Below are 15,932 nucleotides of genomic sequence, written 5' to 3'. Positions count from 1 at the left end.
CTCGTGAGTACAAGGCCAGCTCCATCTCTCGCCTCACCTTCTCCAGTGCCAGGCTTACGCGTGTGCACCACCACGGCCAGCTGTGCACATTTTTGCTTTGTTTTGTCCTTTGAGACAGAGTCTTACTGTGTAGCTCTGGCTGTCCTGGAGCTCCTCACTGCATAAGGTCAGGCTGGCCTCGAACTCACAGAGATCCGCCTGCCTCTGCCTCCCAAGTGCTGGGATTAAAGGCGTGTGCCACCGCTTCTGTCCCATGAGCGTCTTTATTAGGCAGACAGCATGCACGGTTATCGGTAGGTGTTCCTTCTCTTCAGACGTGAGACCCCAGGGGACGCCCAGGAGAAGAGAGATTCAGGAGCAGGAAGGCGAGTGCATGGCATGGGGCAGCAAAGGCTCTGTTTGTAGAAGTGCGGGGAGGTCCGTGTGGCAGTCGGGGTGCACAGATGAGATCAGAGGGGCGTGAACTGTAGCTTTGAGGGCCACAGGAAGGAGTTTTGGCTTATTCTCACGGCATTGGGTGGATCTCACTAAGCTGTCTTACAATTAACTTTTCTGAGCAAGCCTCTAGTTGCTGAGCAGACTGGTGGAGAGTGGGTACATCAGGAAGCAAATGTATTTCTGGGCGGGCCGAGTGGGGGGTGGTGAGGGTGGCGTGGGGAGGGTGTGGAGTGGCCGGAAGTAGAATCGTCAGAGCTCACCGAGTGACGCCGGGGGAGAGAGCAACGAAGCCACTTCCAGATTCTAATGTAAGCTGCTGGCTGACACCTGTGCTGAGACGCAAATGGGTGACCCCCGTGTACAGACATGAGGTGAACTGAGGTGTGGAGACTGTCCAGGGTGACAGATTGCTGTGTGGTCAAGCAACCCAAACTGGCTGCTTCTGAGCCCACTCCTTTCTCCCCTGACCCTCTGTCTCGCCAGGGTTAATTTTGCCGGTATCTCACGGCATTGAAAATGGTGAGAGTCCTAGATGTCTCTCTGGACAGCCTGTGAGAACTGCTCATTAGACCTGGCATGGCCATTTGGCAGGGAGACGGCACAGCCAGGCAGGGAATGGGCGGGATGTGAAGGCAGCAGCTGGTGCCAGACACCCAGGTCCTTCCTCCCGGCTCACTTACCCAGGTCCTTCCTCCCGGCTCACTTGATGACGTCCTCCAGTGAGGGGTGGGGGATACGATGCCTTACCGCTCCTCTATAATGTGTCATTGGGATGGGTGGGGCACAGGTAACCGACGCGGGCTTGGGAAATCCCAAGTTTTGTTTCACTGGTGCTCCTGGGCAGTCCCCATGACGGGAACCTCAGAGGTCAGACCTGTCCCTTCTAGGGATGTGAACAGGTACCTGTTGGTGTTGGGACACAGGGTCGGTTGAATGTCCCAGGTTGAGTACCGCAAAGGACCTGGCTGGTTGTGTGAATGGTCACCCCTCGTCCGCCTCCATTGACTAGATGTTTGGCATGAAATTGGTTTTGGAAAAACAAGGTGATACCCATAAGCTCTCCAGTCCTAGGGCTCTCTGTGGGTCTGTCATTGCCACCGGGTGTCTGTTCATCTGTCCCTAGCACCAGAGGCTGGTCTCATCCTGGCTGCGCTCCGGATCTCCCGCCTAAGCAGGCCTTGAGCTTGTGATTCCCCTGCCTCGGCATTGCAGATGGCTGCGGCTATGAGGCCTGGGCTGCCAGGTTTAGCCTTCTCCTAACTTTAGCAGTCTCATGGTTTTTTTCGAGGATCGGATGACAACAGCAGCAGCCACCAACCTGCATCTAACACGCAGGGACCAGCATCTGTCTGCTTAGTTTCAGGGGCCCACGGTCCCCACTGAGGGCCCTGGGCTAGGAATAACTGAAGTACAGGCTCGTAATGCCCTTTCTCAGCCAAGTGCAAGTGTGGTGTATCCGTGAGAGAGAACCAGGGGGCGTAGTTACCTTGCTCACAGCTCAGGCAAGGGCAGGGGCAACCCTCTCAGACTGGAACTCTGTCTCAGCCCCAGCCCACTTCCCTTGGGCCTCTCTGCTGGGAAGTGTCACCCCCAGGTCCCTGTAGGGGGTCCTCTATCACCTTCCGCTGGAGCCTCAGAGGTGCCTGGCCTCACAGCCTGGTACTGTTTCTCCCTGCCTCCTGAGTTGGAAATGAGTCCTTGGGGGTGGCAGGAAGCGAAGGGCCTTAGCTCTGCTTTCCCAGCCTCGGTTTAAGGAACAAAAGAGGCTCCAGGCTGCTGAGCAGACAGCTGAAGGCTTTTATGCTCTTTTGGGGGGAAAATACATTTTGACTGTTGGGGGATTTTTTTTTACTCTTTGAGCTTTCCCAAAGTAGAGAGCAGAGGAAAACACTTGTGAGGTCTCGTTTAGTCTGGTCTGGTCAGTGCCCTGGTGGCTGGGGCCCCGCTTGGGGCTGAGGGCTTGGGTCTCCCAGGATGCTCTGCCTGTGTGCGTCTGGCCAGGCTGTTCCCTCTGTCTGAGCCAGGAGTGCTCAGTGCGGTAGGTGAGGGTCAGTGAGGACCTGGCAACTGTGAGGGATTCTCGGGGGCCGAACGTGCCCTGGGGTCTTTGATGTCCAGGGGGACATTGAGGTGCTGAGACAGAGGATTTTGACCCAAGATCCTATTTTGAGTAACTATGTCAGAAACCCAAGAGAGGGTCAGGGCCGGCTAAATGCCAGCTCAGTCCCTACTCCAGACCTACAAAGCCAGATGCTGGGGAGGTCCCCAAGAACCTGCCTTTTTACCCCTGGGAACTAAAGTGAGCCCCAGGGAATGAGAGGCCCCGCTAACCAGTGCTGCAGACTTCTCAGGAGCCCTCCCCCCACATTTCTATCAAGTAAGAGACGGGGTTGAAGGGCACAAGGACAAAGTGGGACAATGGGTGGTGTCAGGGGGATCAGGATGGGAGCCCAGGTGAGGGTGCTCACAGCCAATGAGGACAGGAGGAGCAGCCGAAGCTGGGGGGTCCATCTGAGATGATGAGATATGCAGTGCCCCCCTGCAGGTCAGGCTTGGGCCTGGCTTCTTGGACCAGGAAGGGTGGAGGTGGCTTATGGCTCCCTCTCTCACCGGTGAGCCTGAGGGACTTACCTGTCAGACCCAGGCAATACACATGTATTGATCTGAGCAGCGCTGGACTATACCAAGCCCCGTTTTATAGCACCGGGGAAACTGAGGCATGAAGTAGCCCGGCCACCTGTGCAGAGGTGGGATCCGATGCAGTTTGTCTGTCTGTAGCTAAGGGGGAGTATGAAGGTACTGAGTGTTGCCCTGAGCAGCGCTTGCTGTCCTGTCCTGATTTAAATACAGGGTTTCCCTTTGTAGCCCAGGATAGCCTCCAGTTTATGGAAGTCCGCTCGCTGGGATTACCGGTGTGTGTTACCACACCTGGTTTATGCCAGTGCTGGGGGTCAAGCCCATAGCTTTGCATTTTCTGGGCAGACCCTCTTCCAGCTGGGCGAGATCCTCGGCCCCTGCGCACTGGTTCCGGCCTTCCTCAGCATTCAGGCTGTGTTCTGCTGACGCAGGGCTTGGGGGGACTGAGGGGCAGTCCCTTCCCTGGAGGGGTCCAAAGCGGTGTAGGGTGTGCAGGAGTACCCATCCACTGCCTGGCCATGTTATACTGTGTCTTCCCGGCCAGAGAGAGTTGGGGGAGGGTGACCAGGTGGTGGGTCCAGGTTCAGGAGAGTGGCATCAAGAAGGAAGGACAGGAATCTTCAGGAAGTATGGTGACAATGTCAGTAGCATGGAGTACTGGGGCTGTGTTATCTTCGGGTGCTGGCCACCACGGTGACTCTTGTCCCTGGCTTATCGAGAGTCTTTTAAGTATGGGGCAGGGAGCCGCCAGAGCTAGGAGCCATGTGCTAGTCCTTGGTTTAGTGCAGCACTGTAGGTTGAACACGGGGCCGTGTGCATGTCAGGTGAGCACTGTGCTACTGAGCCAACCTGGGCTCTGATTCTTAGTCTAACTGTGTGCCTGTGGCCCAGCTACAAAGTGGATAACTGCGCTTGTCGATCCTCCCGCCTCTGCCCCCTCCCTTTCCCCATCTCGCTCCTAGGCTGAAGCCTAGGGGCACCCCTTTTCTCGCCAGTCTAGAAATGACTAAACCTGAGCCCCACACCCAAACTTGGATGAGACTCACACCTTGGAGGAATCTGTTCAAGCTTTGTCCCCTCAGCCTATAGGAGGCTGTCACCAGGGAGGGTGTCATCATGGAGGGTGGAGGCTGGCCGTGCATTCATTCCCTAGCTATTGCTGTCTTTGGCTGCACTGTCCCTGGCGGTAGGCCTTTCCGCTCCTGTCTGGAAGTGAGCCGGTGATTGTGGAGTCCAGCCCCTGCGTTCTAGAGCTCCAGGGGCTCAGGTGAAAGGCGATGGTGACAGCCTCTAGGACAGAAAGGATGGATCCCCCACCCATTGGAGACAGTCTGTGCTGGGCTATGTAGCTTCCTGATGGCACCTGTGGAGTGATAACACTCCCTAGGACACATTTCCCAGCCTCAGCTTCTACCTTTCAACTGGGACACCACCACCCAGTCCGACCACATAGCATGTTGGGAATCTGAGCAGCATGGAGATTCAAGCCTAATACCTCCTTTTCCAGCCCAAGTCTTGGATCCATGAGTGAGCTGTTTATTTGTTTGAAGTTGAGTCTCATGTAGCCCAGGCTAGCCTTAAACTCACTGTGTAGCTGAGGATGACCTTGAACTCCTCATCTCCCTACCCCTACATCCTGAGTGCTGGGATTAGAGGCTTGCTTCACCCTGTACCCTCCTAGACTGGCCTTGAACTCTGGGTCCTTCTGCCTCAGCCCCCCCCCAAGTACTTGGATTATAGATGTGGCTCACCACACCCGACCTCACCTCAGCTCTGATCTTGTTCAAATGAATCTGTGTCCCCTTTGAGGAGTCATTCACTAATTCCTCCGTATGCTCTAGACGAGGGAATCAGCAGGCTGGGAGAAGCATCCTGGGAGACCAGAGACTAAACAGACATTTTCTGGTGGGTCATGTGTTACAGTGGCTGTTCTTTAAACTACTAGCACCCGGCCACTAAGGCCATAGCCAGGGCAGGATTCTGTTCCCCAGACAGTGGCTCAGTTGCTGTCTGCTAAAGGTAATTCTAACTAAATCTTTATCGTTCTAATAAAACTCGAGATTCAAAGGCTAGGGTGAAAACCTGTAAGCTCAGAGAGGTAGGACAGCAACTGGTTAACTTTCTTTTCTGATGTCCCTGAATCCACTCCCTTCCACAAAGCCCCAACTAAAAAGAACCACACTAAGCTCCTCCCTGCTACTTCCTGTTAACCAGTTGCTAACCCTGCCTCTCTGAGCCCAGGTTATAATTTTATTTGCTACAAATGCTACACATCTTTATACAGTTAACAAATGCAGCACAAACAAATGTGTAACATATTTACAATGTTAGCAAAGGCATCAGATGCCGGGTGTTGGTGGCACACACCTTTGATCCCAGCACTTGCGAGGCAGAGGCAGGAGGATCTCTGTGAGTTCAAGGCCAGCCTGGTCTACAAAGGAGTTCCAGGACAGGCTCCAAAGTAATACATAGAAACCCTGTCTCAAAAAATCAAAAACAAACAAAAAACCCCAAAGGCATCAGAAACAAATGTAACACATTTACATTGTTAACAAAGGCAGCAGAATCAAATATAACACTTCTTTACATTGTTAACAAAGGCAGCAGAAACAAATGTAACACATTTACATTGTTAACAAAGGCAGCAGAATCAAATATAACACTTCTTTACATTGTTAACAAAGGCAGCAGAAACAAATGTAGCATAACTTTGTCCAGTTAAAATAATATTCCATAACAAGGAAATGTCTGAGACGGGCTGATATCTGAGGCTGACTGAAATAATGAGAAACACCAGGGTCCAGGGCACCATGGTGCCATCTGGAGAAGTTGTGGCTGTGCTGTGGTTGGGGAGCACTTCGAATTTTAGGAAAGCAGGGACTGGAGTGGCTTCAGGCTATTCCAATTTACTATATTGCCCCAGGCTGGCCTTGAACTCCCTAGTCTCCTGTCTCTTTCCTCCACAGGAGTGTTGATGTCACAGACATGTGGCACCCTGCATGGTTCCTGGAATTTAATGAAGCTGTTCAAGTGTGCTGAGGGACATGTCTTCCCTTTCCAGTGTGTCTGAGGCCGGGCCAGAGACCATCTCCAGGCTCAGCACCAGGCTTAGGCCCTGACATCTGTCCCTTCCATTCCTGCTAATTTCTTCTTTTTCCCCTCTTTCAGGAACCTCTTGGACAAAGACATGTTTTCCAAGTCTGACCCATGTAAGTCCTGCTCTGACAGCATCAGCCATCCCAGTGACATAGTGGCCTGGTGACTAGTGACAGAGGCCACCAGCAGCTCTTACTGAGTGTTGGAGCTATGCAGGCATGGGGGCCAGTGAGTCAGGATTGGCGAGCGCTACACTGGTGGTGTCCAAGAAGAACTGGGGAGTTGGCCACACTCTGCACCCATACTTGTGAGGTCTCAGCACCTCAGAGCAGCCTGGGATGGGTTGGGGTGTCTGAGACAATAGGCCTCCGTCCCCGTGGGAACTGGTACATTTACATTGGCTGTTGTCTGGGAGGATGAGCATAGGTTTGGGAGTGCTGGGCTGTAGTCCTAAGCAGTGCTGGCCATGAGCATGACCTTCGATGGGTCCTTTGGCCTCCTAAGAGCCTCAGTTTCCTCCCATCAATAAAGAGGATCTGGTGAGCTGCCTTTAATTCCAGCACTCAGGACGCAGAGGCAGGTGGATCTTCATGAGTTCAAGGCTAGCCTGGCCTTCAAAGAGAGTTCCAGGACAGCATCCAAAACTACAGAGAAACACTATCTCGGGGAAAAAAAAAAGGATCTGGTGACAGTAATAGGCTCTGCAGGGACAATGAGTTTCAGGTGCTGTCCTCACTGCACCTGCCACTGAGTCCTCTGCCATGCCCACCTGTCCACCCGCCTCACTCCCAGACCCTTTCTGTGTTGTAGAAATTGACAACCCTTGAGTTCCCTCCCAAAAGACATGCTCAGTTCCCAGGCCCCTTTGCCAAGCCAACCGCCGGGTGTTATTCGTGGGGAGAGAGACCCATTGCGAGACTGGAGATGTAATTCAGTGACAGGGCACTTGTCCCAGGATCTAGGGGTCGGGGGGGAATCTCAGTACTGCCACAACAAAACAGTTGTGGTCTAGGCTTGGAGGCCAGCCTAACCCCTACTCACCAAGACCCCAGTTGCCTGAGCAGACACCCACCCTTTCCCCAGACCCCACAGAATGATCTAGCCTTCTTGGACTGAGACATTAACCCGTGGTTTTTCCCTTCTCGTCCCCAGTGTGTGTCATGTACACTCAAGGGATGGAGAACAAACAATGGCGGGAGGTAAGTGTCACCCCTTGTCCACCCTGAAAGCACCAGCGTTGCTGCTGCCCGCCGCAGAGTGGACCCCGGCAGGCAGGCCCGCCAACCTGTAGTCTGGAACGCTGGAGGCGGGGCCAGCGGAGGCTGCCGAGACCGAAGACGGAGCAGGCTGTGCCTGCCCTCCTGTGGCTCCGCCCAGAGCGGAGATGCGACGGTGTTGGTTGCTTTGTGTAACTTGACAACAGCTTGCAGGGAGAAAGGCCGGCTTTGGCTCACATTTTGGAGGGTCTAGCCATTGTTGCTTGGCTCCATGCAACTCGGTTGGGGGAGCATGAGGTGTGGGGGGGCTGTTCACCTCATGGAAGACAGGAAGCAGAGGACAGAGGGAATGCCTGGGGAGGACAGAGCACCAGGGGACATGGCCCCACTGACCTGATTCCTCTGCTCCGACCCCACAGCCCAGTCATTCCATGAAGAATCTGAATGCAGGGGGTTAAACCATTCATTAAAAAGAAAAACAACCCATTCATTAGATCAGAGCCTTCATGATCTAACTAATAATCTCTGGAAACCCTCTCCCACACATAAATGTGTTTTGTGGTGGTGCACACCTTTAATCTCAGCACTCTTGGGAGGCAGAGACAGGAGAATCTCCTTGAGTTCGAGGCCAGCCTGGTCTACATAGTGAGTTTCAGGACAGGACTACAAAGAGACCCTGTACCAATGGAAGAGGAGGAGAAAGGGGAAGGAATGTGCTTTGTTTATCACCTACATGCTTCTCAATCCAGTTAAACAGACAGCATTAATTCCTGAAAATCTATCCCAACCCCCAAAGGCTCACAACTATCTCATAATACAAAATGTATTTAGTTCATTCTCCATAGTCTCCATGTCTTGTTTTTGTCTTGTTTTTGTTTTTTGAGACAAGGTTTCTCTGTGGCTTTGGAGGCTGTCCTGGAACTCACTCTTATAGCTCAGGCTGGTCTCGAACTCACAGAGATCTGCCTGCCTCTGCCTCCCGAGTACTGGGATTAAAGGCAAGCGCCACCACCGCCCGGCAGTCTCCATATTCTTAACAGTCCCAACAGGAGATTCAAGGCAACTCTTAGCTGTAAACTCTTCTGGGGAAACAAAACAAAACGCAAGTTAAACGTTTCCAAGATAAACGGTGGCCCAGAGTACACATTCCCATTTCAAAATGGAGGGATGGGAGAACAGCAGAAACGGTGCAGACCAAAGCAGGGCCACCACTAGGTCCTGCAGCTCCGCGCCCGTGGGTGCGCTGCTGTCACGATGCCCACCCTAACAAGAGCCCCCTCTCAGGCCCTTGCTGCCTGCGGCCCACCCGGCCTCTCTCTTAGGCTCGGGGCTTTTCACTGTTCTTTCCTTCTGTCTGTCTTACTTTCACTCATCCTTGTGTCTGTCCGGCAGCTGCCTGGCTTCTTGTCCCAGACGTGTCCCCCTCATCTCCCTTCTTCCCTCCTCCCTGTTCCTCTCTGGTTCCAAGACTTCTCTTCCTCCTTATGCTCTCTGCCTGGCAGCCCCGCCTATCCTTTTGTTGCCTAGCTATTGGCCGTTCAGCTTTTTTTTATTAGACCAATCGGGTGCCTCAGGCCTGCGAGGTAAAGCAAATGCAACACATCTTTTCATAATTAAGCACACACATCCTTACATTGTTAAACAAACGCCACATGAACACGTATAAGGCACTTTTACACAGTTAAAGTCATATTCCACAGCATGAGCGAATGCAACACATCTTTGCCTAGTTAAAGTGATGATTCCGCAACGCCCAGCCTTTTCTGAAATCTCAGAGCAGGGATAAGATATACCCCCAAGTCTTTGCCAGAACAGGCTGTGAATGGCTTCTTGTCCAGAATCCTACGAACCTGGCCTCCGCTGCTCGCATCGCTGTAGGTCTTCTGGGCTTCCACCAGAACGGCCAGTTAAGCTCTGTCTACAGCATCCTAAGGCTGCTGTTACCTGTTGTGTCATTTCCAGCTCCTTCCCTCAAGCCAGCTCCAAAGCCTTAAGAACCATCGTAGGGTCTGTTAGTCACGGCCGTGGCCCACTTCTCTGCTGCGTAAATGTCTCATGTACCTGAGGAAGTCAACCTTCAGGGAGGAGGTCTTTATTTTTGCTCATGGTTTTAGATGGTTCAACTCAGGCTTGCTCTGCCCCTCCTGTTCTGCCAAGAACAGCAGCGCTTGAAGGAAGAGGCCATTTCGCCTCATGGTGGACTGGAAGCCAAACGAAGAAGGAAGGGGCCCCTGAGCAAGACAGAACCTGGGGCTGGAGAGACGGCTCAGCGGGTTAGGAGCTCCCTCTGTCCTCACAGAGGACCCCAAGTTCGGTTCTCAGCCCCCACACCAGGCAGCTCGCAACTGTCTGTAACTCCAGCTCCAAAGGATCTTCTGCCCTATATGGGTGCCCCACACAGATACACACATATACATAATTAAAATATTTTAAAATAGCTTTTTGAGCTGGGCAGTGGTGGCGCACGCCTTTAATCCCAGTACCCAGGAGGCAAAGGCAGGAGGATCTCTGTGAGTTTGTAGCCAGCCTGGTCTACAGAGCGAGTTCCAGGGTATCCAAGACTACACAGAGAAACCCTGTCTCAAAATACATGCATACATACGTACATACATACGTACATACATACGATATATAGTATAAAACCGAACAGTTTAGGAATGGGATTCAGACCTAGGCAGGCTGCTAACCAATGGCAGCTGCTGTCTTTCCCAGCTTGGCCTCCTCTCCCCTCACTGAGCTCCCAGCGGGGAAGAACGAGGTGACCGTGGAAGCTAGTGGCCCACGAGCACCTGTCTTCCTTGTTTGACACAAAAGCTGTTCCTCCTGCCTCTTGAAAGCACAGGGCTGAAGGGGGGGGGGGAGTTGTTTTCTTTTGTGGCAGGAACATGCAGTTTCTTTGGCCTGTTACTGAAGGGACTCCCTGTGACTGTCCAGGCTGCCCGAGCAGGCTGAAGGTTGGGTCTGCTCCCTCTGCTGTAAAGTAAACTAATGGTCAGACAGGAAAGGGTTGGCTTTGAGGCCTTGGCCTCTCCTCATCCCCCTCCATCAACTCCTGGGAGGGAGGTCCGGGGGCCTCTGCATAGAGACTGCTTGGTGTCTCCCAAAGTCCTGACATGTCCTTCAGGAAAGGACCTTAGTGGAGCTAGGGAGAGCAGGCCCCACACGGGGTCACCAGACTTAGTGGAAGCGAAGGGCAGAGGGTGTGGATTGAATCTGAGACATGGGACTCCTTCCCCTGAGCGCCGGCTGATGTGACTTCTCACTCTCTAAGGCTTGAAACCCATTGAAGCCTAAACCAGATTGCTAGGGAACCATTTAGCCTGCTTAAGTAGACTAATTACTCTGGAGGCCTTTGGCCGAGCCTCCAGACTTGAGCGCCAGGAATACACCCGTGGCTTGGTGATTCATTAGAACAAGTCTGGAAGGACCTCTTCAGAAGGGCACTGCTTGGTGGACTGTTAATTACATTCTTTAATTGAAAATAGTCTCCGGTAGTTAGGTTCAGGGCCTCCAATTGTCCACGCTTCTTTGTTACACTATACCCCCAACCTTGCAATCTTGGTCAAAAAGCAGGCATATGGGGTGGAGCATGGACACACCCGAGCTTTGGGGGGGGGCCGGGGGAGCTGCAGGCCTTTGTGGAGGCGGAACCTGATTGGAATTCCCCACATAGAGATGAGGAGATGGCCTGCGATGGGAAATGGGATGTTAGCAGTGAAGATCCCTGGTACCTTACACGTGGCTCCCACCATAAACATCGCCTGAGTTCTGGGCTTAACGGCAGCTCTCCCGGTTATTCAAAGTCTGCACCGCATGGCATGTGTGAGATGCCAGCAATGTAGCAAGGGGTAGGGAAGCGCGAAAGGTCAGGGTGCAATACAGCCAGGGTGAGTGGGGACCTGGATGTTTGCAGTGGTGTGTGTATGTGTACATGTATGTGTGCGTGTGCGTGCGTGTGCACGTGTGCGTGTGTGTGTGTGTGTGTGTGTGTGTGTGTGTGTGTGTGTGTGTGTGTGTGTGAGCGCGAAAGGTCAGGGTGCAATACAGCCAGGGTGAGTGGGGACCTGGATGTTTGCAGTGGTGTGTGTACGTGTATGTGAGTGTGTGTGTGTGTACGCACGTGGAGTTCAAGACAAGACTATTCTACACAGTTTCCAGGACAGCCATGACTACATAATAGAGGGACCCCTGTCTCAAAAAAAACCAAACGGAGAAGGTTTTATTTATTTGGAGTGGGTGGCGTGTGTCATGGCAGGCTTGTGGAGGTCAGAGACAACTTCTACCATGTGGGTCCTGTGACTCCAACCCTGCTGAGACTTGCTGGCAGGCTCCTTTACCAGATGAACCATCTCACTGGCCCTCTTCGGGTTTTTAAATGATTATTTTAAGATTACGGTTGTTTTTTCATAATTGTGTGGGTATGTACAAGCCATGGCACACGTGAAAGCCAGGGGCTACTTTGAATTGGTTCTCCCTCTCACGGTGTAGGTGTCAGGGATCGAACTTAGGTGGTCAGGCTTGGTGGCCAGCGCCTTTACCCTCTGAGCCCAATGTTTGGATGTTGTCTTTTTTTAAATTTTTATTATGTATGCATATAGTGCTCTATGCTTGGACACCAGAAGAGGGCACCTGATCTCATTACAGATGGCTGTGAGTCACCATGTGGTTGCTGGGAATTGAACTCAGGACCTCTGGAAGAACAGGCAGTGCTCTTAACCTCTGAGCCACCTCTCCAGCCCGTTTGGATGTTCTTGAACACATGAGACACATGACTCTAATGTACAAGCTTATGGTTCAAGGAACAGAAGAGGGTGACGTGCTCAGGTTCCACTGTGTGGTGGGCCGGAGGCTGCGGCCTCAGTGTGTTTCACCCTGCCCAGCCCGAGGGCACGCTCGAGGCATGCAGGGATTCGAGGAGGTCGGGGACGTAACACAGGCAAGCTGTAGTGCAAACGGTTGTGGAGGCTGAAAGGACAGGTCCGCCCTTGCGTCTTTGGGGGATGCGATAAAGGGTGGGGCGGAAGAGATGACCCTGGCTGCTCTTGACGAGGACCTGGGCTCAGCCCTCAGCACCCACATGGCATCCAAAACCACTTCTGGGGGGAACTCAGTGCTCTCTTTGGGCTTCTGTGGGCTCCTGCTCGCATGCCGTAAGCACAAACTCGCAGAGGTACACACAGACCATAAAAATATTAACCAATGTTTTTAAAGAAGGGATGAATGAGTGCCAGCCAGCTTTCCATTCACCTAACAAAATGCTTGTGCTCATTAACTCATAAAGAGCCTTGTTCTACGCCACAGTCGTCTTTTGCTTGTTTGGTTAGTTGATTTTTTTTTTCAAACTGTCTCTGCGTAGCCTTGACTGGCATAACTTTTACTGTGTAGACCAGTCCAACCTCTAACTCTCAGAGATCTGCCTAGCTCTGCCTCCTGGGTGCTGGCTAAGCCTTGGGCCGCCACACCCTGGCTGCCTCACAGTTTTTGAGGCTCTAACCCATGCTTGGTTGGCCCCGTGGATTGGCTGTGTGGCGAGAGTGCACAGTGGAACAAAACCTCTCAGGTCTGAACATAGAGAAGAGACTGGGGTCCCACAGATGCAGCCTCCATGTATATGCAGTCCGATGTAAGACACCCCCCCCCAATCTGCCCATCTCGAGAAGGTTCCACCACCTTCCGCAGCACTGCCCTGGAGACAAAGCCTCCAACACGTGGACCTTAGGGGCCATCAACATTTGGTCTGCAGCAATGGGTTTAAGGGGGACGGGGCAGATGGTGAATCATGGGAATGTCAGAGATTGGAACCTGCGACTGTTCCAGGCCAGGCTGCGTAGGGCGTGGTTGCTAGTGCCCCGGGGGGACTGGTAGCCAGAAACAGGAACCTCATGGAGGGACACCGTCAACTCGGGTCACCTCCCTCTTTCTGGGTACCATTTGGCCTATCTCCTTAGCCACAGAGCTGTGTGGGAAAAGGTGGCCGCAGAACCAGAGGGGCCCAGAAATGGCCCAGCACACAGCCCAGGCAGATGGCACGCAGAGCAGGAGGCTTCCGTTGCAGGTAGCTCTTAGTTGTCAGTCTGAGAGTGTCTTCAGATCCGGATGAAGATAGGAGGGTCCCTCCGGGTCAGAGGGGATGATCTACTTATAAAGGGCTAACAGCAAACTCATGGGGTGAGGGTAGGAGAGCTCAGCCCCAGGGGCCAACCTAGAACCCGGGCTCTTAGCTTTTTCTAGACAAGGGAAGATATAGTAAAACATCTGGGGGTATCCGAGCCCTGCTTGCTAGGTGCACTGTGTGCCTCCACAGTGGAAAATCCCTGTGCCCATCACTGTCCTAGGGAGAGGGTGGCCCTTTCCAGTAGGCAGGAGCCAGGTTGGCTACTGCCATCTGTGGGTTCATTTCCCAGAGCGGACAAACCTCTGTCTTTACTAGAACATTGAGTAGGAGCTGAGCCTACGGAGGCCAGGAGAATCAAGGGTGAAGCCTCATCTTAAACCTGCCCACTTACAGCCTGTCCTGGGAAGGGGGAGGCTGTGCCCACAGCCCCTGCCTGTCACCAACAGCCTGTCCTGGGAAGGGGGAGGCTGTGCCCACAGCCCCTGCCTGTGAGCTTTCTGTTGATTGTAACCATTTGGGTCATTTTTGTGCCTTCTGAGAAAGCCCCATCTCTCAGCACCTAAATCTGTCACCACATCTTATGAAAATTGACTCCCAGGCTAAGATGTAATTTTAGCCTGGGAAATCGAGTACTGTCGCATCAAGCCCTGCCTGGGCCTCCTGTGTGTCCTCAGGTGACCAGTGGGGCAGAGTCGCCGAAGGGGTCACTCTGCAAGAAGGGACATCACAGGGCCCCTGAACTTGAAAGTGGGGGGGTCCTGCCCCTCCCTCACCAACTGGCTGTCCAAGCTGAGGTCCCCACGCAGAGGAAATGATAGGCAGCAAAACCTCTGGTGACCCGATCATGATGGCAGCCACGCACAGCTTCCTTCCCTCAGAAAACTACTGCTCGGTGAGCAATCTCAGACTGCTAACATCTTAACAACAAAGAAACCCTGCCTTGAAACCCCTCCCCTCCAAAAAAAAAAAAAGGCAGTTTAGGGGGGGAAGGGTTGAGTTCACAGGTTAGAGCTGGTCACTGCAGGGAGGTCGTGAGGAGCAGCAACAGCTAATCATGTCCCATCCACAGTCAAGAGCAGAGAGACAAAAAAAAAAAGAAAGAAAGAAAAAAAAAATCCAGGCAGTGGTGGTGCACACCTTTAATCCCAGTGCTTGGGAAGCAGAGGCAGGAGAATCTATGTGAGTTTGAGGCCAACCTGGTCTACATAGTGAGTTTCAGGACTCCAAAACTACACAGTGAAACCCTATCTGGAAAAAAAAAAAAAAAAAAGAAGCAGCAGCGAGAATTGAATGCAGGAGTGCTCAGTGTCCAGCCAAATTCTCTCCTCTCATCCAGTCCAGGGCCCAGGCAGGGGTGCGGTTCACTGTCAGGCTGACCTTTGTGGCAGCTATTTTCCATTTCGTTTTGTATTGAGTTTGGAAATGCCCGTGTCTCTCTCGCCAGAGTTTCCTCCGCTCAGAGTCAGTGATGAGTTTTTGTAACGTAACCATGTGATTTTTGTCTCCATCATGCGTGCCTTGCTGAAGCCTGTCTTCCAATGGGGCAATGAGGTATTACCGTTGTATGTCGGCATTTTGGCCGTTCTCCCAGTCCTGGGTTAGCCTCAGTCACTGTCCGTGTGGGTGACGAGGAGTTTAATGGGAGGGAATGCTGTGAGTCTTCCAAAAAGATCTTTTTCCACATAGACCCCAGTTTCCTAGTGGAACCTGGGTGCCTGGTCAGGCTCCTGGATTCTAGATAACTGTGTTTACCCATCCCGCTGTTTCATTTAGTCACGAGTCACAGTCAAATGCCTTGCTAGATGAGGTCCTGAATTTGGTGTTGGAACCCTGGGTTCTCAACTCAGCTCCAGTATCCTGATGCCCAACAGAGGCATTTACCTCACCCGAGTCTCAGTTTACTTCTCTCTAAAATGGGCTTAGGAGACCTAGGAAATTTAAAATTAAGTCTTAGGGCTGGAGAGATGGCTCAGTAGTTAAGAGTTGCTCTTTGTTCTTCCAGAGGATCCAAGTTCAAGCCCCAAAACCCACAGTTGGGTGACTCGCAACAGCCTATATAACTCTAACCTCAAGATTATCTCACACCCTCATCAGGTCTCCAAGGCACCCACATACATGTGCACATACTTCACACACACACACACACACACACACACACACACACACGCACGCACGCACGCACGCATACACACACAGAAATAGAAACCTAAGGTCGCTGGGCATTGGTGGCGCACGCCTTTAATCCCAGCACTCGGGAGGCAGAGGCAGGCGGATCTCTGTGAGTTCGAGGCCAGCCTGGTCTACAGAGTGAGTTCCAGGACAGCCTCCAAAGCCACAGAGAAACCCTGTCTCGAAAAACCAAAAAAAAAAAAAAAAAGAAACCTAAGGTCATGATTCTAATAGGCCCGGACATGGCCGAAGTGTGCCAT

General features: G+C 52.6%; 1 protein-coding gene across 2 annotated transcripts in view; it reads left to right on the top strand.

Moving 5' to 3' along the window:
• The window catches only part of Cpne5 (copine 5), an 85,809-nt gene that overhangs the window by 8,118 nt on the left and 61,759 nt on the right, over positions 1-15,932 (top strand). For both annotated transcript variants that reach the window (XM_005084911.4, XM_013124361.3), the window contains exons 2-3: positions 6,244-6,284; positions 7,324-7,370. In XM_005084911.4, the coding sequence (XP_005084968.1) occupies positions 6,244-6,284; positions 7,324-7,370 (88 nt within the window). The remainder of the gene's footprint in view (positions 1-6,243; positions 6,285-7,323; positions 7,371-15,932) is intronic.

The sequence above is a fragment of the Mesocricetus auratus genome, unplaced genomic scaffold, assembly GCF_017639785.1.
Source record: "Mesocricetus auratus isolate SY011 unplaced genomic scaffold, BCM_Maur_2.0 Super-Scaffold_100027, whole genome shotgun sequence".
Taxonomy (NCBI): domain Eukaryota; kingdom Metazoa; phylum Chordata; class Mammalia; order Rodentia; family Cricetidae; genus Mesocricetus; species Mesocricetus auratus.
This window is presented reverse-complemented; position numbering and strand designations above follow the sequence as displayed.